Below are 23,948 nucleotides of genomic sequence, written 5' to 3' on the forward strand. Positions count from 1 at the left end.
TGGTCGGAGAAAGAGACTCTACAGACAGGCTTCATTTGTGACACGAATTATGTCATTCTGTAAATGCCATGCAAACAGTGGTGGGCCAGGACTGCAAACAGAGCTTCACCAGCTTTTAGGCCTCTCTGAAGTATAATGCTAACTGTATTGACATTTTTCCACAGTCCACAGCTTTCAGTTAAGACTAAAACTCAGAACTAAAATTTCAACAGCCTCGGTTTTGGTGTTTCTGATAAAGTGAAACTGACCTTGTATATTTATGGCCCTGCTGAATCTTGATGTAACACAGTTATTTTGCTGTAGATAAATCAAATTTAGATGTGATAGATTTGGCCCTGGGAAGACTGATTTCATACTGGCTCGGAATATAGTTAGCGACAGTGAATTGCGTGTTGCTTCCCATGAACTTCAGGTGCAATTGGAAGACTTCCAGCTGACAACTTAGAGAACCACTCTCTAAAAAGCAACACTTGCAGGTGTTTACCACAGGTGAAGTGCTTCATTTTGTACAACACAGAATAGAACTCACTCCTGGCAAGACCATAATACTGAGGCATACAATCTGTCACTAGACACCGAAAGAGCTTAGCACCTTCTAAAACTGCTCCTAACTCATGCAGTTTGACATTTAAAAGCACAGGCTCAAGATGTGACATTTACTATGCAAATTGTTTTCATCTTTCCCCCCCCCCCTTTAATTTTATAATGACTAGAAAATAAATTTAAGTCCCTAATAATTCAAATTAAGTGCAAATACACTGATGGTCTTGGTCAGAGCTCCACTGACTTGTACAGGATGTTATGTATATGTAGATGTTCATTAGAATCTGAATGCAGAAACAGCATCTTGAATTGGTTAAAAAATAAAAATCAGTGTAGCACGCATGCCTTGAAGACCTCTAATTAAAACAATGCTTTTCAACAGACATCACCATATTCCCCTTTGTCCCCACAACTGAACAAGAACTGCATTTTGACCTCTGTAGGATTTTGATTGATTTTCTTCAAATTTATTAGCTTCTGTAATTATATAGTCCATTTTATTGTTAAATCAGAAACAGTAAGAGAACACTCTAGGTTGGTATAGTCATTTTACAATGAGCATATCAGCTACAATACCTTTACCTACTGTCGTCAGAAAACCAAAACAGAACCAGAACAGCAATTTTTTTTTTTTTTTTTTTTTTTGACAAACCTGCTTATTGAGATATCACCTATTCTGTAAGGAAGAAAATACTTGAAAAATAAAAAAGTTAAAATTTAGTTAAAAGCTTTACCTGTCTGGGAGCAATCTCATAAAACTCTTTTTAATATGAGCACTTCACTTCACAAAATGAAAAACTATTTACAACATTTTGCTTGCAGTTTGGTCACATTATCTACACACATTTGCAGAAGATCTTAGGCAAAATAGGTACGTATCTTCTTCTGACATAGGCTATCAGATTGATTGCACATTTTCCTTTTACATAATGGCTCTCCTATAGTGCACTGAAGTCAGTGATCACTGTCTAATTACATTCTCGTTTTAATTTATGGCTCAACAATAAAATCAATACCCCTTCAAACCCAAATATCTGAGCGGCTGAATTACAAAGTGTGAAACATGCGGATTCTGCTTTTTTGGACCTGATTTTCAAAAAAGTAATTCACTTCACTAGCACAATTAACAAATTGTGCAAAGAAATAAAGGGCCTGTGCATCCAGTTTGTTTGAAAATCAAGTCATCTTGTAAAATTCCGTCAACTGATATCCCTCTAGTTACAGCTCATTTTAAAAATGTTCGTTTCTCCGCGGCACTATAATGAACTTTTCAGCACGCTATTACTGAATTACAGTATCTTTTACATATATACTATATTTTGGCCAATAATGTAATTTCCATGTTACACAATATCATTGCCTTCACAAGCAGAGTTGCTACATACATTCACAGTTTCAATAGATTGTAATTAGCTTCTCCAGTTGTGCTTTGAGAATTCCAAATACTTTCCAACAGTAAGTGCAAAGCAAATGTCCTATGCAGCTACAATTGGTCACAGAGTTATAAACTCCATAATTATGAGAAGAGCGTTCTCTCATTCTCCGTTTTCATCACCTGCTTTTTCAGGTATGACCTCCAGACTTCGACGGGGCTTTGAGATTTCTGCGTTTTCAGTGCCTGGCTTATTGAGTCCACATGAAAGAGTGGCATAATGGATTTGTTTCAGATTCTCCAGTGCTTCATTTTTAGCATATTTGAGAAGATCAGCTTGTCCCTGTAAGAAGAAAAATGCAATTATAATATACAAGGGATAATACCAGTCTCTTTTTTTTTTTTTCCCTTCTGTTTGTTTCAAATTAATGTTACAGTTGCCCTGCTCAAAAAGAAAAAACAAAACAAAACAAAGCAACAAAAAACAACCAACCAACCAAAAAAACAAGCCAAACAAAACTCAAAATTGGATTATTTGACTTCAGTAAGAACCAAGCTCTTTGCTTTCTCTGGAGCCAACCAGTTGCACAAACAAAAGGATCATTTCTACCTAACAGTTTTCAGGAAAGAAAACTGTGCTGTATTTTATATCTATGGGGACTATAAATGTTTCTGCTTTAAGAAAATTGTGAAGGATTATTTTAATACTCCAGGGAGCCATTAAACCGCTTTGATTTTTTGGTTTTGAGAGGTTTTTTTTTTTTTTCCAGTAATGCGATTCATTTAATAGCAGCATGGTAAAGGATCAATGTTTGTCAAAGCACGAAATACAGGTTGGCAAGCAGCATGTAAAAAGGACAGTGACGACAAAGACTTCACAGGGTTGTCGGCAGTTAAGTGCTATCGCTATCCTTCTGTACCTGCAGTCTTGCTCTTCATAGTAGTCAAATTTTAAGTAAAGCCGGTAGAGGAACTGTCCCAGACTTAGGTGATTTGGCTCTGTCCTGCAGTTTTAGGTACTCCAATCTCTTTGTATTGACTGAAGCCCTCCAGCAGCCACAGCTCCCAGGAGCGGACCGTGGCCGCCCACGCTGCCGCCGGGGAAGCAGCGCGCGCGCCTGCCTGCCTTCCCGGCGGGCACAGGGAACTCCACCAGCACGTGCAGAAATGCCTGCGAGGACCAAAGAGATGGCGCCGTGCCTGCTCTCCCAAAGGAGAACTTGCCAAGAAGCAAACGATGCTTCAAAAAATCCCGGATCTTAAACAGTGTCATTTCCAACCGAGGGGGAGAAAAACACCCACCCGCCCATACACAAACAAAAACACCCCAGGTACTGCAGCTCCTTGAGACTGACGGTTCCTATAGTGTCTAATAAGGTATGAACACTGACCACACCTCTTCCTGCAACTGAGGTACTTATGTCTCTCTGTCCTGGGTAAATTCTGGCTCCTGACAGACACTTCTCTTGACGAGATGCTATTGCTTCTTCTAGAGACATAACAGATATGTGGCCTCCCCTCCTCTGCCAAATAAGGTCGAAATCCAACTTTGATTTTTGATTTAAAAAATAATGAAGAGGCAGAACAGCAGTCAGACAAAAACATGTGTGCATTCACGGTGTGACACATTAGCCTTACATCTTTAGCAACTCAGAACATAAATACTATTCTATGAAGTACGCAGAATTACGCATTTTAGGCACAAAATTGAAAACAAATACTGCTTTCTTCAAATAAATAATACCGCACCCACCCCTTACCCACGACAAAGTGGTTTTTTCTGATTACCAGACAGCTCAAAGTTCACCAATCACAACACAAGCTTCAGTAATATTCTCTTCTAAAGAAAAACAGGGCTACTTTTTTTTTTTTTTTTTTTTTTTAAATCACATACTTTTTTCCAAACTGACAAACAACTAAAAGCTAATTTAAAACACTCCAGCAGACTAAATGAGTCATATCTGGAGTGCATCTGTTTCTAGCCCAAGTTCCATTTTACATGGATTAGTAGAATATAGTTCTGGAACTTTAACCAAGTTGTTTATTATAGGCAAAGCTGCTAGCAACAGTCTATTAATAAGGTTGCCCAAAACTTCTTATTTTAAAAAAACCAGCTTTCAGTTGCTTACATGTTTGCCAAACTTTAACTACTTAAGATGATAGTTTCTATGCAGGATTTTTGCCATTGGCAGATTTTATTATTATTACTGTTTAATATTATTCTTTAACCTCATCCATATGGTTCATTCAGTTCTGAGAATGAAGAAAGGAAAATGGTGTCAGAATTCTTTTAACAATCTTCCATCCTTCCCTCCCCACTCCCACTTGGTGTAGGGACTTCTAATTCAAATGACTCCAGGGACCCAGAGTAGTGGATCCAAGTTATGAGCTTTTAATAGAAAAAAAAAAAAAAAAAAAAAATCAGATTTTGAACGTGGTTAGCACAACCAGTCAGGGTTTTATTCTCGAACATTCTTCATCTCTTGACAGCTCCAGCAATGTGGCAAGACAATGCATATTCCATTCCCACACAGTAATGAGTATGCTTTAGAAGAAAAAGTTGGGTTTTTCCTGTATGGCTTCTCCAAGTTGTCTTACTACCAACATTTGGTTGCCAACGCAGGCAGTCCAAAAGCCAGACTGGAGGAGGGGAAGGAAGAGCCTGGGACAGGAGGAGGCAGATGGAGAAAATGAGGGGGAAGGAGCAATCTCTGGGACTGACCTGGCAAGAAGTCTAGGACTGCACAAAGGGAAGTTGGACTGTGCCATACAAAGTAGAGACTAGATCTTACTGAAAGGGGAGATTGTGAAATAAAGAAAAACGAACACAGTGCAACAACACTGAATTTGTATCAGACAGGTGAGAGGAGAAAGGGTAAGACTGAGGCAACATATGGCATTGGAATACAGAAAGAAAACAGATTGACAAAATCCACCATATTGAAAGAAGCCTGAAAATGACAGACAAGTAGAAGAACTAATAACTCAAAATGAGTGAGAGATCTTGGTAATGAGACTAAAAGCTAGTGAGAAAGAGAAACAAACAAAAATGCAGAGCAGGGAGAAGACTGTAGAATACAATGAAATCAGGTAAGGTGATGAAAAAACTAGAATTAAGACTAATCAGGAAGGGTTTACAGAGGAGGTGATGAAGGGGCAATATGAACTGGAAAGCAATGGGAAAAACTGCCAGAAGACAAAATTAGGCACCAAGTGGGAACAGACTCCTGGCTGGAGGAAAGAGGGGAAGGAAGAAGCCAGGGGTTAGTGGGAATGGCTGGATTTTCAGCAAGGAACTGGGAGTGTCTGGACACAGTGGATCAGGGAAGATGAACTTTGTAGCCAAGAAAGGACCTGGGATAAGGGGCTGGATTACTGCAGGCAAGAAGGGTTCACACTAAACACATTCAACCAAGTGGAATTAAGTTTAACCCAGGGTGAAATAGAAAAATGAATCTGTGTGCATTGCCCTCTTCTCCAAAACTCAGAATGAAGCCATTGATTTCTGAATGCCACTGAACTCAGAAAAATGTTTGTGAGACCGACTGTGTTGTCATTATCTGCTGGCATGTCTTGATCCAAAGATAAAACAAGAGCCAACCACTGCTACCAAATATGGTACAAGCTCAAGTGAGAGAGGTCTGCGCAATTGATGTAAAGCGCCGAGCTCTGCTGATGTACCATCATCAAGCCATATGCTGGGGAAAAAAAGCAGTATGAATCTTAGAAATTCAAGTTGTAATAACAGTGCACACTGTTGAACAGTAATAAAACGCATCTGAAAGGCAGGAAAGTAAAAAAGTCATCCAGATCTGAAAAATCTGCCCCCCACACATTCAATTAAAAGAACTTAAAGACCCTCCTTCTAGTTATATATCAAATATCTCTTGTTGAAGGGCTCTCAAGATTCCGTTTCAGTTCCTTACATTCTTTGCATTCTGTAGCTGCATAAGATCCTGATTTTCCCAGCAGGTGCCATTGATTTAAAAAGTTAATAGCATGGTCAGTTGACTAGAAGCTGGAACCTGGAAATCTCTCAGATCTATGGCCTACTCAGAGGTCTTTCACCTTACCAGCAGCCCCGAATAGCTGTAGGCTATGTGCTCTGATAAAAGGCATATAGTAAAGCAAATACAAGAAACCTACCAACAGCTCAAACCTTAGTCAAGCAGATTTATAATAAGGAAGAACAAAACCCCCTACATTCAAAGAACCAAAGCTGCTCTGCGGAGACAACTCGATGCAGGAATCTGGAGCATGTGCAGAACCAAACCCATATGTTTCTCGCTATATGCTAGGGCTGCCTTTGTCAGGCTTTCACCTCAGATAAGTCAAAATGTACATGAATTCAGTCCTTAGTGTTATCTGGCAAACCCACCACAAAACTTGAATTTACTCCCAGCACTGTGGTTAACAGGCAGTTTGTGATAATTCCCAAGTGGGAACAGGACCGATACAGGCCTTGCACATCACAAGTGCAGAGCACTGTGAGAGCACCGTCCTCACAGCAGCAGATGGCAATTGCTGCTCCCTCTCCTTCACCGCAGTTAAAATAAAATTCACTAACAGAACTGAGTACTATGTAACTTCAATACGTATTTCACATGTTGATGGTTACAAGCTTCAGAAAAAGAATCAACACCAAGCTGTCTTGGAGGCAGACATGAAAAAGACCTTAAAGAACATCAAAGAACAATACTGATATTCATTCATAAGCTTTTAATAAACAATTATAAAAGATGTGAATTAATGTGGAAGCCCAATTCAATATCCTTCATACCTCTCTGTCCCAACATACCTGCATCAACTACTACGTTTTGTTTTGGTTTTGTTTTTTTAAATCAACATTAAAAATCTACTATTTGTTTTGAAGCTTTCAGCTAAGAGGCAGTGTTTTTATATCATAGCTCCTGAAAGGTAATTAGAAACAAAACCAAATGGTTCCTATCAGTTCTCATACCTATGAAATTAGATACCGTTTCAGATTCAATCAGATATAGCATCAACTAGAATGTCTCAGCACAGGTACCTTTATAATCTGATATGTACTCACCCATGATTTTTGGTTATCGGTTTCTTCAGTGAGTGTGTGAACATGACAGTAAAACTGTAGAGATGACCCTTGAAATAACTGCATGAGTACCCTTTCCCCCAAAATCCCATGAAACTGTTTCAGCAACGACTGGGTTTTAGCTCAGGTTCTGGGACCACAAAGCTCATTATCACAAGAAGACAGCATCCCTTTCTCAAAGCATTTCTCTGAGCAGTGGCTGCTAGGTGCAATGGAACATACTGCCGTGCTCCATGCCCACCTGATGTGCTCTGAGTGTCTTTATAGCAATAGGACATAAAGGGCTTAACTTTCTAACTTCTAACTACGGGTTTAATTAGGAGCCAAAACCCCATCACTCCATCAACAAGAGACTAGTAGTTTTAGCTATTTAAATTGAACTGGGATGTTGGAGGTTTTCTGACTACCTACAGAACTAGGCAGCAGCTATCAGAGGCTTTATGAATGCCCCATGGTGACAGCAATGCTGCCTGAATCCACTTATAGACTCGGTCCACAAAATTCAGATGATTTTTTTAAAATAAAGTAAGAAGTTGCACCCTTGTAAGTGCTTTGAACGTTCCAGTTATAAATACATTTATAAAAATAATGTAGGTGCAGAACCAATGTCATTACAGAGACGATAGATGCCACGAACTGCATGCCTTGGGATTTCTTTCAAGAGAAAGTAGTTCATGTTGTCTAATGTGAAATATCTAAAACCTCATAGCCAACAAGAAGCATCTAACAAGCGCTGGAGTTTGGAGTCCCACCTTCACTCCGAGTACTTCCACTGAACTCTCCCCATGTGTTTAGAACAGCTCGTTGTTGCAAAGCCTAATTTAAAGATGCTGTTATGCTCCTCCTATGGGCATCTTAAATTCTGAGCCTATAGAGGGTTTTTTCCAAAGTTTTGCTATGCCAGAAAAGTCCATAAATTGTTACATTAAGTTGTTTGTAGGAGTCTGCTGCAACAGCATTTAGAGTGATTTTCTTTCTTCAACTGTGCACTCTCTGGCAGGAAATGTGATTATCTACATTCAGAAAATATAAGTGCTATCAGTCTAAGTAATAACAGTAAATAAATTAGAGACAAATGATCTTGCAAACTGTCTATTTGAAAGAGAAGAATATTCTAACACTGTACAATCTCTAAATCTCTCAGGCAACAACGTTCACTAAAGGAGACTAAATTTACTATAAGTGATGTTCTGAGGTTAAACAAATATCTCTATGTGCATATATGGGGTGCGTAAGAATGGAAATGTGTGCATATACACATACACAAACTGGATACAGATATTTCAGCTGAATTCAAACATACTACACCAATAATAAATTTGGCCACATGGCTTCAAATTAGGAAAAATAAAATCCTTTAAAATAGTAACTGCAACTTGTGCACGTGCACACACATACATATAGATATTTAACAGCTACACCAGATGTTCTAAACAAAGAGTTTCCCTAGACTTCAGCTGTCAATTTTGTTATCAAACTTTCCATTGCATCAACTGTAGGTTAAAAAAAAAAAAAAATCAACATGTACCTTGAGGGTAAAATGCAGCTTAATCAGTTTGGAAAATACACCAGCCATACTGTGTGAGCGTTCTGTGATTTTTCTGTGAGGGAGCTGAGGATAGCGCTCACGCAGACTTATTTAGTAATGCTGTTCAGAGCCACAGAGCACGTCCTAAATCACAGTCAAGAGACCATGTAAAATACTGGCCCTAATTACAAGAAGAGTGAAAAGTTAAATCCATCTAAGCATGTCACTACCTTCAGTGTGTTGGTTGCTCAACTGTCTTGCTTGTTGAACAGCAAAATTTGGTGCCACTGAATAGACAGGGGTTTATTTTTGTGCTGTTCAAGGGGGAAGTTAATTTGTCATAGGAAGGGAATTCAAGAGCAAAAATAAATTATTCTTAAAGTGGCTCAGACTGTCACTCTCCTGATCAATTTTTACTCTAAAAACTGTAGACATTCACTTTCCATCCCTGCCCTTAACATGTTTTTTTAGAAAACTTGAAAAATGGAAAAATATAATATTAGATCAAAATCATGATCACAGGTCTTTTCCTCCAGACAGGAAGAGTAGTGTCTTAGAAACTGATAAACTTTTTCTACTTAATTATGTAATGCAAGACAAGTTATAGTCACAGCCTATAGTCAAGAATTTGGAGTGAAAAACCTAAATGTATTCAAATAAATCACAACCTCTAACTTTCCGTACACCTAAATGTGAATAACAGCACATGATAGATGTCTACGTGAACTGTAATACTTGTAAATAACTTTTAAGATATAAGAACATACCAGAACTTTCTGTAGCACCTCCTGTAAAAGTTTCAACCACAAGCTGATTAAAAAACTCACCAATTTTTTGGATAAAGTATTAATTATGGGACAAATTGTACCTTCCTACAGAAAGGGCCTTAATCTGTAAGTAGACAAAAAACCAAGTCAATGTTGTAGAGATTTTCTCAATAATCTCTTCAGAAGGAAGGTCTCCTAACTTCAAAATTAGGTTAATCCTAAGGACATGCACAAAATCCCTTCAGTGCTCCCAAGAGCCCGCTCTACCATGTGGGTTCTCCAATTCCTGGCTTACACAGAAATCACAGTCGCTCATCAACTACAAACCTCCCCCCCCCCGCCCCCCCATCAACCCTACTATTCTGAATGGAAAGCGGAGATGAAGTAAAGGTACTGATGTTTCAGGTAGCTTTAAAACAGATTTGCCGATCCAAGCCAATATCTGATACCTCTGACAGAAAAGTAAAGAAGGGATAAGAGTTTATTTCTTTCACATTTGCCTAAACCCACAGAACTGACTCCCCTCCTCTCTATCCCCTAGGAAGCACAGGAATGGTACTTGACATCCCATACACTGTCTTCAGGAAATTCCACTCAATAAAGGAAAAGGTCCTTTTACCTATAAGCAGAACCTGCACGCATATATTAAGCATTTATTAACTGTACATGCTGTAGCAAATTTCACCTCTTTCTGATTCTCCTCTGCATTGGATTTGTGCAGTGTAACAGAGGGGGACTGGCGCAGCAAGCAACACTGTGAAAAGTCCAACAGTTGAAAACAGCATGTAAATCTGGAGAAATACATGTGCATTACTGCTTTTCTGTAGTAGTTCACTGTAAAGAAGCAACAGGGGATTCTATTTTCAGTAAGAACTAAAAATAAGAAAATATGTGGGAGAAAATAATTTTCTTTATAATTAAAACAGACTTTATAGTTTAATGTCATGATGAAATATTTGATTGAGTGGGAGAGAAGAACTCATTAGTTGTTGTAAACACAAAACTCGAATAATTTGGGCTAGAAGGATAGTGTCAAGGGAATAAATTAAGGGAGGCAGTTTTGCTATCTCTATACATTTTGATATACTCTGCTGAGATGAAAAATCAGCAATAAGAAACCTGAACTGTTCCACATTCTAGTTTCCTGAGGGTCTCTGGCTGAAAGCTTTTTTATACTTCATCACTTACTGTTGTGTCAAAACATAAGCAAATGCACTGCACAAAACGCAAAGAGAATCTCCAGCTCATATATACTCCATTTACTCCAGTCTGGATTACTAATATAATTTGAATGTATCATTAATCACCATTCATCACTGACTGCAGTAGCAACAACTTCCCTTTTGTTTTTCAATAACTGCATTAACCTTAACACTCCTGCTCCCTTTCAAATCACAAAGCAGGGTTTAAACAGCAGCACAGCTTCCTCCCAGCCTGAGTTGCTTCACAGAAATCAATACTCATTGTTTCACCCATGTATTCAAGATTACAGTGGATCCTGTTAATGCTAAAAGGTTCTAAGAAGAAAATGTCAGACAAACAAAATGAAACAACCCACCACCAACAGTAGAAATGAAGAAAAATTCCCATTAAGAGTCTGCTGTGTGTTCCAAGTTCTATAAACTAAACTGAATATGGTTATAGAATTGAATAAATCCAGTTGAACTGTGACACAGAATAATGACCAGTAACAATATTAGAATGTCAGCTGTAAACAGAAAAATACAATAACTAACCAAAGGATGACACATTACCTTTAAAATCGTAATGTTCCACGTAAAACTTTCTACTGATTTTTGCAGTTTTCTTTCTTTTAAGCCTTCTCTTGCTCCTATATTGTGCAGGTTTTCATGAAACTCCATTGCTGTGGAGAATAAAAGAGGGAGGAATATAGTATCGATTTTAATGCATTTTTGTGATCACAGAGAGAGTGGTTTGAAACTAATAAGGCAAAAGGACAGTGAAAAAGCTTCAGAAATTTTATTCTTCAAGCATAAAAGTATCTGATTTAGTAATGTGCAATGTTCTACAACATGCCAATATACGCAAATCTCTCTAGGCCAAAATCTACACTGAAGTACCTGTTGGGTCACAGCCATACAAAGATGAAGCCAAGCAAATATTTACTATACAAAAATAATCTTTAAGCACAACTGAATTTGTTGCAGTCACAAATATATTTTGTGTTTTGCTCTTTTATGCACTAAATTTACATCATGGTTGTCCAGCTAACAGCTTATACGCTGGGGCCAGCCCAGAAAATAATCTTCTCACCTTACCACTGAGGAGTAACTGTGAAGAAGGAGTGCCAAGTGAACCACGAAGGACATTTTACCACATCCGTGTAAGCTACTGTGTCCACTAAACCTGTATCTGACAAACCTCAAACCAAAAATTTTTGGCAAAATTCAGATTAGCTTGATCTAAACACTGAGTGACCAGAGCTTTAGTTTTAACCCAGCGCACTGCACAGATGTAAGAAAAATAACTTGCTTTTCATCCTGCTGTTACAAGTAATATAAAAATAAATTTCAAGCAGTTTCCTTCATACAGGGGAAGTAAAATATCCCTCCATGAGCACACACATGAACCCAACATGGATTACAGCAACTCTCTTATGGAAATCAGACATTAAATTGTGCTCTTGGGATCTCCATCGGTAATAGTATAAACGGTATTTTGAGGGCAAAAGTTAGCAAGTGGTTGTGACTTGCACCTGTGAGCATAAAAGCAAGTTATAGCTTAATTACACATTATAATTTTAACTATGTTGATTGAGATCTTCTGTTTGCCCAGTGAGTATATGTGCTTAAAAATTTACACTTAATTAATTATCATGGAGTAACTACACAAACTTGCTCTGGATGTTAATCCTAGAGTAGACTGACTTTTAAGGACTTTGTAGCATTTATTCTTAGTAAACTTTCTACCCCACACTCATATTTCATTACAATAAAGATATATGACTGAATGACTTCATTGTACATTCCCTTATCTTTCAGATATGTATATACACACACATTTTTAAAATTATTCATGAATTCATTTTAGTTCATTCATTCTTTTTAGCCTTTTTTGCTATTTTAAATTTTACTACAAGGAAAATAAATGACAAATATTTTCCCCGAATTAAACTACTGTATAATTTTTATTTCAAACACTTCTCCATAGCTCTCACTCTGCCTAGAGAATACAGCCTCAAGTAAACCATTCATACTCTATTTCCCCAAAACAGATTTCTAACCAGGTGAGAAATGCAAGTTCATTTATCCATCATTGTTTCCAAGTATTCATTTCCTGTTCACATCATCCAAATAAAATAAACTCCCAATATGATCATGGAAAGATTATGCACAGAACCATTTTTCAACACTACATTTCTAGAGCCACCATAAAAATACAGATTTTGTAATCTGCATCATGATTTCTGAGACTATACTGCTAAACTTTTGGAGCTCTGTACCTCATTTCCACCTTGACAAATATTGCCCTTCAAATCCACAGGCACTAGTGATCGAAGCTGCTCAGAGAGAAATTAAGAATAAAGGTGAGGGACTGCATGATCAATGTGAAATTGCTGCTTTGTAGATTTCAGATTATACTTATTTATAGGAAGCATGTACATATTTCAAACATGGAGACAGTGGTGACCACAGACTCTGCTAGCCCAAAGAGCTCTTTTCTGGTTCACTGACCACCTTCTGTGGTGACTCGCTTCCTTCTTACACTCATACTATGTTACGTTTATGTTCTGCCAAAGCCTTTCCACTCCAGCCAAATATTCCTGTCAGTTAGCAGGAACAATTCGGTGCCCTTTTTCAGAAAATGAAATGAAGTCAGATCATCCAACCAGTGCACACGCATGTAAATCCTCAACAAACAAGTGCCTCCTCCTTAAATAACACTAATCACACCGCCCTCAACATCTCTTATGGACTGGGTAGCATAACCCCTCATTACTATACTAAGTTAAAGCTATCTTACTCAAAGTCTAAACATACAACTGGGAATAAGTAAATTTGAATTTTATTTCTACTACTAGTTTGCCTGATAAACTGAAATGGATTATTGCACCTCTTAGACTCAGTTTTCCCATCTGCTGAACGGAATGGATGATACCCACTACAAAACATACAGACAACTTAATTTTAGAGTATAAATGCAGCACTGCATTTAACTGTTGACTACATCTCTCTTGGTATTCTCCTCCTATGTCCCTGCTTGGTTCTCTTGCATTTTGCCTCAGAACTATTTAATGCACTAATGGTGGCAAAGTCCTAACAAAAGTGTTAAATTACAAAATTAAACCACCTTCTTAGAAGATAACAGAAAAAGAAAAAAGAGCTTTTCATTAAGAGATAAATTAATAAAATGAAAAAGATGTCCATATAAACTCATGAAAAAGTGCCTTTAAGATATGCTTGCAAAGAAAACTGAATGTTAGGTTTGGATTGTTTTACATAAATACACAGAATTTTCTAACCCCTCACAAGTAAAAATTCAGCTCTCACTCTCCTTAAGATATAGTAAGCAAATCATTTTTCTGAGGCTTCATTACTTCTGGAATTAGTAGTCCATTAGTAATTTTGAACTGCCTGAGAGCTCTTGGATAACAGACGTAATGCTAACTTGACTTACCACTCTTAATATATTTCTGCATATACAACCTGCTTAATCCAAAAAACACAAGTTCCTCATGTTCTCCATTTCTACTGGCAGATGCTAGAAAGCATATTATCCATAAGTTTCTGAACAATCACAAAGATCATATAGGAAGCATGTTCTTGTGTTCAGATGAAATTTCCTGGGTTTTAATTTGTGCTCATTGCACAAATGATTTTAAATCTATAATGAAATTATTACCGATTGTTGTTTTGAGCCAGAAACCTCAGTTCTAAAAACTCCTTTTGATCAGAGATGTCAACTTTACTAAAATCCTTAATTACAAAGAATCACTGAGGTTGGAAGGCACCTCTGGAGAGCATCTAGTCCAACCACCTTGCTTAAAGCAGGATTAGATAGAGCAGGTTGCCCAGGGCTGTGTCCAGTTGGGTGTCGAGTATCACCAAGGATGGAGACTCCACATCCTCTCTGGGCAACCTCTTCCAGTGTTTGACCAGCCAAGATCCCCACTGAGCCTTCTCTGCTCCAGGCCGGACAGTCCCAGCTCTGCCAGCCTCTCCCCATAAAAGCTGCTCCAGTCCATTCATGTATCATCTCAGTGGCCCTTGCTGGACCCTCACCATACGGCCATGTCCCTCCTGTACTCGGCAGTCCAGACCTGTGTGCAGCACTGCAGATGTGACCTGGCCAATGCTGAGCAGAGGAAAAGGACCAACACCCTGGGTCTTCTGAGATGCTCTTCCTTAGGTACGTTCAACTTCTTGTCCACCGTGACACTCGGGCCCTTTCCTCTGAAGCTGCTTGCCAGCCAGCCAGCCTCCAGCTTGTACCGGTGCGCGCACACGAACGTTCCCCTCCAGGCACGGGACTCGGCCCTTCCCTCTGCTGAACCCTTTTCATGGGGTTCCTGTCAGCCCACTTACCCAGCCTGTCAAAATCTCTCCGAGTGGCAGCACAACTGCCTGCTGTATCCAGCCTCCTTCAAGTCTCCTACCTTCTGTCAACTCGCTGAAGGCGCACTTTGCCCCATCATCCACGTGATAAATGAAATTGTAGCTCCACGGTCGACCCCTGGGGCACACCACTAGTGGCTGTGCTCCGGGTGCACTTCATGCTGCTGATCACAATGCTTTGAGCCTGGCTGGTCAGCTAACTGCCAGTCCACCTCCTTGCCCACTTACGTGGCCTCTACTTACTTCCTTAGTTTGTCGGTGAGGCTGTTACGAGAGACAGCATTGAAAGCCTCAGTAAAGTCAAAACAAAAACCAGCCACTGCTTTCCCCTCATCTGTCAAGCCAGTCACCTCATTGTAGAAGGCTGTCAGGCTGGTTAAGCCTGATTCCCCCTTTGTAAATCCATGCTGACTTTCCCCAATCACCTTCATGCCCTTCACCTGTTTGGAAATGGTTTCCAAGAGGATTTACTCTACCACCTTCCCAGGTATTGAAGTGAGGCTAGCTAGCTTGGTCCTAGTTTTTACCCTTCTTGAACTGTGGTAACTTTACCACTTATGACCGTGTGATAAGGCTTCAAACGTCATTACTTGATGCCCTTCTGAGTTTCTGCTTGTGGAATATAAGGGTGCCCTGTTTGCATAAACTGCATTAAGAAATCTGGTCAACCCTACTCCACAGTAAGTAAAGGCTAGCTGATAGAAGCCATATATTTTCCTAAGTGCTTGCAAAACAAAACCATAATCTGTTTCAAGTCTTTCATGTTAAAGGCCTGCTCTTCAGTGATATATTCACCCCAACTATTCTAAGTCATGTAAAAATACTGTATTATTTGTAACAAAACAGCAACAGCATGATTCAACAGCAGGTTTTTAAACTGAACAAAACGCTGCCAACAAATTTTCCCAATCATAATCAAAGACTTCATAGCATACCCTTCTCCTCTGTAGTACACTTATTTTTTTAAAGCATTCTCATAAGCAATTGTTCAGTATTTCCAAATAATTATTATCCCCTTCAGTGCTGAATCACTTTCTCCAGTGAATGCTGATTAGTTTATTTTGAATTTCATGGTTGTCTCAGTTTTTCCCTCTCCCAGAACCTCCGCCCCAACCCTGGAATCCATTAGATGGCTTTAACACTTCATCCCTCCTGGGAATACCCTACCATTCAAGATGCTCTTCTGAAAATTTATGAACAATTCTTTTCTCCCATTTTCAATAACTTCAAGCGGCATGAGGAAAAGAGAAGTGCCCTGGCATAGAACCTGAGTTTACAGGAAAAAAAATCACAGTTTTTCTTTAACTGAGACTTGAGATACTAATTTTTCAAGGAATCCTTAGTAAAACACTGAGCACAACACTTGCTATACTGTATTTCTAAAGCCAAATTTCTACTTGACATACTCATTTGTTTTCTTTGATGAAAGCTTTCTCGCCAAGAGCATGATTTACAACCTAGCTGAGACATGACTGCACAGCAGGTGGGCTCCTCCTGGTATAGGTTTTTTCTCTTACCAAAGAACTTTATCAATGAAAGAGTACAATGGCAAAACTTTGGCAATAAATGTATACACCGAGTAGGTCTAATATGAAATGGGTAGCAAACAATATTTGTCTATACCTATATAAAATATACACTCGTAATACTGCAGGTAAGCACTTAACTTCAGTCAAGCCAAATATATTTTATCTAATTCTTGGTAGAGCACTTTGATTTAAAAGCAAACAAAATTCTTCTCAAAAGAGTAATAAATAAGTAATAACAATGAAATAAACATTAAATATTTTTTAAATGAAAGGAAAATATCATACAGCTCTTGATTAGGTTACCACATATTGCAGCTCAATTACTATGTACATTCATCTCAAATGCTTACAAAGTTCCTGTGAAAAATTTGCATACACAGATTTCTTATTTACAAGAAAAAATATCCAATAAAGTACATTATCCATTAAAATATTTCTTCTTACACTGTGTAGGTTAAATGGTAATATAGGAAAGGAAGTAATTCTAGGTAAGAATTTAAGCTGTCAGTACTCATTTCCACATAAATATTTAATCTGCAGATACAACTGCAACACTTGGCCTCATCTTTACAAGCCTGGGCTTCTATTTTTTGCAGCATTAAATATGCTTCTTAATATTTTCATTTCAGATTCTATTCCTTAAACAGTCAGGTGTTTCAACCTCACAAACATTTCCTCTGAAAACAAAGTTTATCAGAAAAGTGATTGGAAAGGAGTCTGGCTACCAGATCACATCAACAATAAAGGAAATAAATCCTGTCAGAGAAGCAACACAAGTCACTATATGTGTAAATTCTCACATATTTTGCTTGCAGAACACTTTTTACACAAAGACTTAAAATGAACCTTAATAAATTAATACTTAGAGCATCTCTGTATTATCTAAGGATCACTACTAACTGTGACAACTGCGTCCTAACAAGAACAAGGATTAGATCCTCAAGTACTTCCAATCATCTTCTCCCCACTGAAGTCATCCAAAACATATTGCATCTGAACTAGAGAATCAGAATTTCTTTGCAGATTCTGAGCGTGATGTGCTTCACTTTCAAGAACCAGGTCTGAATTATTTGCATTCAAAATATTTAGATTAATACTTGATGAAATAATACATTAACTAAATTAGTTGTTCGGTATTTTCTAAATATTTCAGCTTCTTTGGCAATGTCCAGTATCTCCATAGTAAGTAGAAATGTTCCCCAGACACAGACAGCCATGTATGGCTTCTACTTAAGAGGCTCAAAATACATTTTGGTGCCTGCTACCCTTTTTCATTAAAAGTAGCAAAGACAAATTCTGAGTCTGAGATAATCTTCTTATCCCAACATCCAAATGACGACAGCCTGACGAAAGCCATCCTCTAGTGAGTATTCTGTCTTCCAATCCAGACTCATTCAGTTCCATACACAATCACAATAATTCAGTTTTCTATATAAGACCCTTTCTTTAATGCTGGGGAGCCATTTATGACATAAGATGATCACCAACTTCTTTATGAACCACTGCCAGAAGAGATTCCAAGTAGGTGCAGCACCAAGCTTACACTGTTAGGAAGTTACAAATAGGTCATCTGTGACATCTGACCGGGATTTAAACTTGGTTACTTCCAGGACCTGAGTAACCAGCTCCATCTCCTCAAACACTTGCCAACACACTCCTATGTAACATGAACCTTCTAGACATCCAAGTCAACAAAATGCGTATCAAGCTATGAAACACATAAAACCCACACCCCAACACTTTTTGTGTATCTCCAGAACAGCAGTCCTACAAAATACACACAAACCCAGGACTTCACATATTAAAACATATGCTCTGAAAAGAAGACTCTTGGTATTCACCCCCAATGTAGGGAAAACTTTCATCCACAGTGAAAATCCTCCATGAAGACAGACTACCTTTCTGAATGTGGGTGAATTTAAGCCATGACCATGTATGAGAATGAATCAATGCTGTCAGTGAAGGGCAGAAACACAGATCCATGAGGGAGAGGCTGCTTCCACAGACTGCTGTTTCTATCTTTTATTTATCAGCCTTGAACCTCAAGAGAAACCAGTGAAAGTCTAAGGAAAAAAAGATCATGATTTTATTGAATGCTAGAAAGCAGACTTAATAAACGCATTGATTTATGGCACATTATAATTTCTCCTAGTTTTCAGATCCTGATAAGCCCACGTTGTTTCACTGGCAATAGTAATTATTATCTCTTTTGCTTCCCCACAGGAACATAACTTCTATTTTCTTTAATACCACCTCCTGCTCCAGAGAAGTTGGATACTTTTTTCTTTCAAATTGCCTGATTAACACAATTAGTTAAACCCAGAGCCATTTCCCCAACCTGTAATTGTTATTGTTAGTTGCTATTGTTTAAAATACGAAGAAGGGGAATGTATATCTGAAAGCCTGTCCAACTTTTCAGCACTTTAGCTAATAACATATATTAAAAATTTTTTCTTTCAACCTCACCGATTACAACACTTCACTAACTCTGTTTTTAAACCCCATCTGTGGATAGGTTGCAACTGTTGGTTAGTCTCAGTCAGCAGCTGTTGTACTAGTTATGTTGTCACATGTAGATGCAGATAGTCCGTGGGGGGAATAAATGGACTCCTCATCCTTTCCTACTATTTTGGATTAGATTGTACTTAGGATAACAGTGTAGCTTTTGAGATTATCTTATTGCATAAAATATCTGCTGTATTTGTGCACTCTAGTATACTTCTCAGTGTCCTAAGATATATAATTAATCTTGCATCTTTAATCATTTTAGCAGGTAGAAGGCAAGTGCTAAAAAATATGAACTGCAAGCTAATATAATAGATTAATTTTGTAAACATTTCTGTACTGGGAAAGGTTATTTAAAATTAAGAATTCTATTTTGGCCTCTTAAAACTTGATTCGGATTTCTAGTACATAACCAAATTTTCCAATCATTTCTGCCCACTGAGGTTGCTGAAAGTTGAACATGCAGCTCTAGATAGTCATCATGAATACGATCTGATTTTTACTGAGCTAGAATTGCATTAACAGTACGAAAGAAAAGGTTTCATGTGAAGGGGTAAACTCATGAAAACAATACAAAAGTCTGTGTTGGTTTAAGTGCTTGCCCTGGGAGCAGCAAGTAAGATTATTAAGAACATCTAGAAGTATGGGAGATGTATTCTAGGAATCACCCATCCTTGTGCAAAATGTATCAGATTCCCTAAAAAACCAACACCATCCAAGGTATTACAGTGAGCTATCTATGAAGAGTAACATATGAAAAACATGGTGCATAACTGCTGTGAATAACAGTGGAGAGAGAGATTTGAACATAAAGAATCAAGACCAATTATCATTCACCAATGCTACCCAAGTTTATCTAAGTGCAATTCTTTACACCCCCATGCCCCTGCCCAGGTAAAATGTGGCTTCAGGAATGTTCAAGGCACAGGAGAACAACAGGATTACAGAGCCAGGGAGTATATGCAATGACAGTATAACCTGAGCTGCCATGAAGCTGCACCTGGAGATGCTTAGTGGAGTTGCTTGAGGAAGGACAAATAGAAATTAAAAATGCAGAAAAAATGGAGCAGATAGAGTAAAAGAGGAAAGAAAAAAAACAGGTAAAATGATGGCCTGAATAGAGAAAGTTAACAGACATATAAAGAAAAGGATTGCCCTTAATATGCCTTTTATTGACACCTTTCCTTAACTATTGGAGACAGCCTATTGTGCTAATAAACCTTCAAAAATATGTTGTGACAAGTGTGGAGAAAGGAGTTAAAACAACTTCATAGATGGATTAGAAAAAATGGCAACTAGGACAAAACAGGGAAAAGCATGTATTTCAGAAGAATGGAGATTGGCTGAGAGGGGCCTCAAAGTGCTGTTTAGTAACAGCATGTGATGTTGGAGTTTATGTGATGGTGGTAAATACTGTAGATGGTTTACTTTTAACAGTGAACTTCATAAAAAATATAGTAAAGGATCCAACTCTAAGATTTAACTTGAAGATCAGCATGTCCTACTGATGCAAACACATTAAATATTGCTCAGTTATGAACTCCAATGGTAACAGATAAAGCAGCATTTCTTCATTCCCTACATACGAAGCCATAGTCTAAATGCAGTGGCTTCTAATAAAAAGTGAAGACTTGCTGACAAGAGGCAGTATTTCAGAAGACATGGAATAACAAGTTCTGCTGAACTTGCGTAAACTGCACAGTACCCAGACCACGAACACTGCAAATTCTCTTTCAAGTCAGGGATAACTATAAAAATGTTGGTAACAACTCATCTAGTCATTCCCTTTCACTGTTTAAATAAAAACACAATTGCATGCCTATATACCCAGTCAAAAGTGCTCCTCAAGATTTAATTATATCAATTTATTTTCCCCTATTAATGGATTACCTAATCTGTACATAACATATAACATAGAATATTAATTTTCTGCATCTTACACACTTTGTTTTGGTGGACTCTTGGTCAAAACTCAATTTAGAATGCAAATAACAGGAATAAATTGAAAAGAAACAGCTCAGTAAACATGTTGTTTTTCTGAAAAGCTTCAGCAGTAATGGTGGGGAACTGAGAATTGTAGCTGTTTGAAGAAAACTGATTTTATTACTTTGATTTTCAACCAGAAGTATTTTCAGTGCTCATACGGCCATTATCCTAATCTTTTTTTCTGTATGCAGCTCAGATATAACTTCTTCCCAATGGATATTGTGCACTGTGTTTATCTTTGATAGCATCCAGAATGTCTGCATGTGCTCTTTCTTGAAGTTGTATCTTGTCTCTGACACTGCTGAAGGACTGCTCTGGAGTTCATGTTAGAAAATGTACTCATTTTATGTCTTTTACTACTTGCATTATTTAATAAACTAAGTCCCTGATGTTTTAGTCACTGTACAGATGGAACAAATAATGTCCCTGCTCCAACAGCTTAGAATCAAAGTATGAGGAAAAAAGAGAACAGATGGATAAAGAAAGAGTGGGGAGTACAAGGAAGCAATGAAAACTATTTTGGTTAAGGTGGTAGGAGGACATGTGTCAATCTAGCTCTATTTGTGGGATAATTTTAAAAAGCAATTCAAAGGAAGTAGTCTGGTGGATGTTTACTGTGAGCCTGTGGGACAACACGATCGAAAGCATGCCGATGGCTGCCAATCTATCAGGAAGTGGAAACTCTTGCTAACAAATGAGCAAACACAGGAGAAGCGAAAGCAGCTCAGTCTTGATGTGCAGTGAGGAAAAAGTATAGAAATGAATATATCATCAAAACAACAGCCAGGAAAATGACGTACATAAAGCAAAACTGTAATGGTCAAACTCAGAGAAAAGGATAACGCAGCTGAGATCCCAGAAGATAAGAACCTGAACAAAAGTTCTGGCTGTACAGGTGACAAGGGAAGGTTATACCTCTAAAACCATACAGAAAAAATGCAATCTGAATTATCAGCACACAGTGCTGGAATGCATATTTATGCATAACATTAGCAGTAAACTGACACTGTTAAAACTGCATAAAATAACTTCATTTCCAGAAACCTTAGAGACCATTTCTCATGAGTATTGTTGAGGCTACTTTTCCCCCTGCACACATTAATTTATCCTTACTGATGTTGCATTTCTCCCATTGTTTTATGATTCTCAGTGTCACCAGATCCTCCTGTACCGTTTCACAGTCATATACACATTGATACATTTGATTCAATAGTACTTTGTCACCAGCAAATCACGTTTGCTCATTATTTCCCCCCCTGATTACTTAATGAATACTTGGAATATCACACGTCCTTTTGAGCTCCCACCGCTGAACACCAAAATGAATTCCTAAACCGTGGTTCTCTCTTTCAACCAGTGATGAGCTCAGGCAGAATTTAAACTTAAAAAGCAAAAGAATGCAGTGGAAGATTCAAAAGAGAAGCACAAGAATGATATGAGTTGGGTACAAAGGAGGCTAGGAATGGGGTAAGGTGACCTGGACATTCAAATTCTTTAGAGACGTTACAGGAGAATTTTAGGTCTTTAACAGATTAAGGGGATGGACTGGATTATCTTTTAATTCCCTTTAGCACCTACATTCTACTTTCTTGCGGGATCTTTAGCTAGCTTAATAGCAATAAAATAAATAGCACTGCAATCTTTTTGTCATTATGGAGGTTTTTTTCTTAATTCTGTTAAAGAATGAGAAGCACAGTGGGAACTAAAGCAATATTATGTTTCTGTATCTTTTCTGTAGTTAATGCATCTAAAATGCTTTCAATAACTATTTAATTAAGAACAGAATCTGTTGAGTTGAAATTAATACACTGCTATGAAGAAAACAGGGAAGATTTTTTATATGGTTTATTTTTAAAGAACCAAAATGAGGAAAGAAGTTTACAGTTAAATTTTCTTAGAGAATATTAATAGCAAAGAACCTAAATTCTTAGAATAGCCATCTCAAGAATTGTATCTTTGCTTATTGAATAGGCCATCAACCTAAGTAAAAAATAATGGTGCATTTATTTTAAAATTAGTTCTGAATTTTAAAGGAGGCCAAAAGTCTTATTATTAAGCTTAAGTTAGAAAACGGTTTAATAGAGCGAGTCCACTTTGTTTATTTAACAGAATTCTCTTATAAAACTGTTCATGACAACAAAAATTTACTGCTTATTGGCATCTTGACTGTTTCTTTTTATTTTAGTACCTTTGTCATTCTTTGAACCACAGAACAGAAAAGCCCAGACAAAAGCATAATTTTGCTTTTTCCTTATCAAGAAAATACACAGGAAAATGTATAATCTTTTACTAAGATTTAAACTAAGAAAATCTCTGAAAACCATTGATATTAAATGGTAATTCAGTTCAGCTCATTCATCTTAAAGAGTACCTTGACCCTGCAGGGCTAAAGCTGCCCTAAATAGCAGGATATATTACATAATCCATACTTACACTTATGTCACCATGCTAGAGGTTTCTCATTTAAATGAGATCAAAATCTCTTCTATTTAGCATGGGGTTTAAGTCTTTAGCATGGTTAAACAAAGGATTCTTGGACCCAGCTTCACTTCATGTAAAATAAGATTGTAAGACTCAAGAAAATCAGACATACGGAAGTTTACTGGAATCCATATGAGCTAGTAGAAAGCAATCTTTTCTGAAGGGCAACAATTCTAAAATATCAGGTAAAGCAGGTAATTAGCTTTTGCCTTACCTCTAACCAAGGATCTGAACTGCTTGAGACATTGATGAAGCCAAAATAATATGGTACACTACCACCACAAAAATGGGAGATGATTCAAGAAGTAAGTGTACAAGTCTACATGACAATGTCCTTATGGTAGCATGATATCTTTTGAATTTGGTATTTTAGATGATCATGGAATATGATGGGAGCAGTAGGATGCTGAATATCAAATAGATAAAAATGCATTTGTATATAAAAAGCTTTTGTTCTGATCAAGTCACACAAGACATGGTCATAGACACTCTGAATGACTCTCTGCCAGACTTCCAGTTTCTGATTCAAAATGTGATGCATCACTACTCTGAATACATTTATAACGTTGTTTAAAAAATACTTAAGAAAG

The 23,948-nt window shown here is 37.7% G+C and overlaps 1 protein-coding gene across 1 annotated transcript in view; it reads right to left on the minus strand.

Annotated features, from left to right (window-relative positions):
- Positions 1-988: 988 nt before the first annotated feature.
- The window catches only part of PLCL2 (phospholipase C like 2), a 108,934-nt gene continuing 85,974 nt past the window's right edge, over positions 989-23,948 (minus strand). Inside the window, 2 exon segments of the mRNA XM_032991653.2 lie at positions 989-2,258; positions 11,036-11,145. Coding sequence (XP_032847544.1) covers positions 2,079-2,258; positions 11,036-11,145 — 290 coding nt within the window. The 3' untranslated portion in view covers positions 989-2,078.

This window comes from Tyto alba, unplaced genomic scaffold (assembly GCF_018691265.1).
Source record: "Tyto alba isolate M040663 unplaced genomic scaffold, T.alba_DEE_v4.0 Super-Scaffold_38, whole genome shotgun sequence".
Classification (NCBI taxonomy): Eukaryota; Metazoa; Chordata; class Aves; order Strigiformes; family Tytonidae; genus Tyto; species Tyto alba.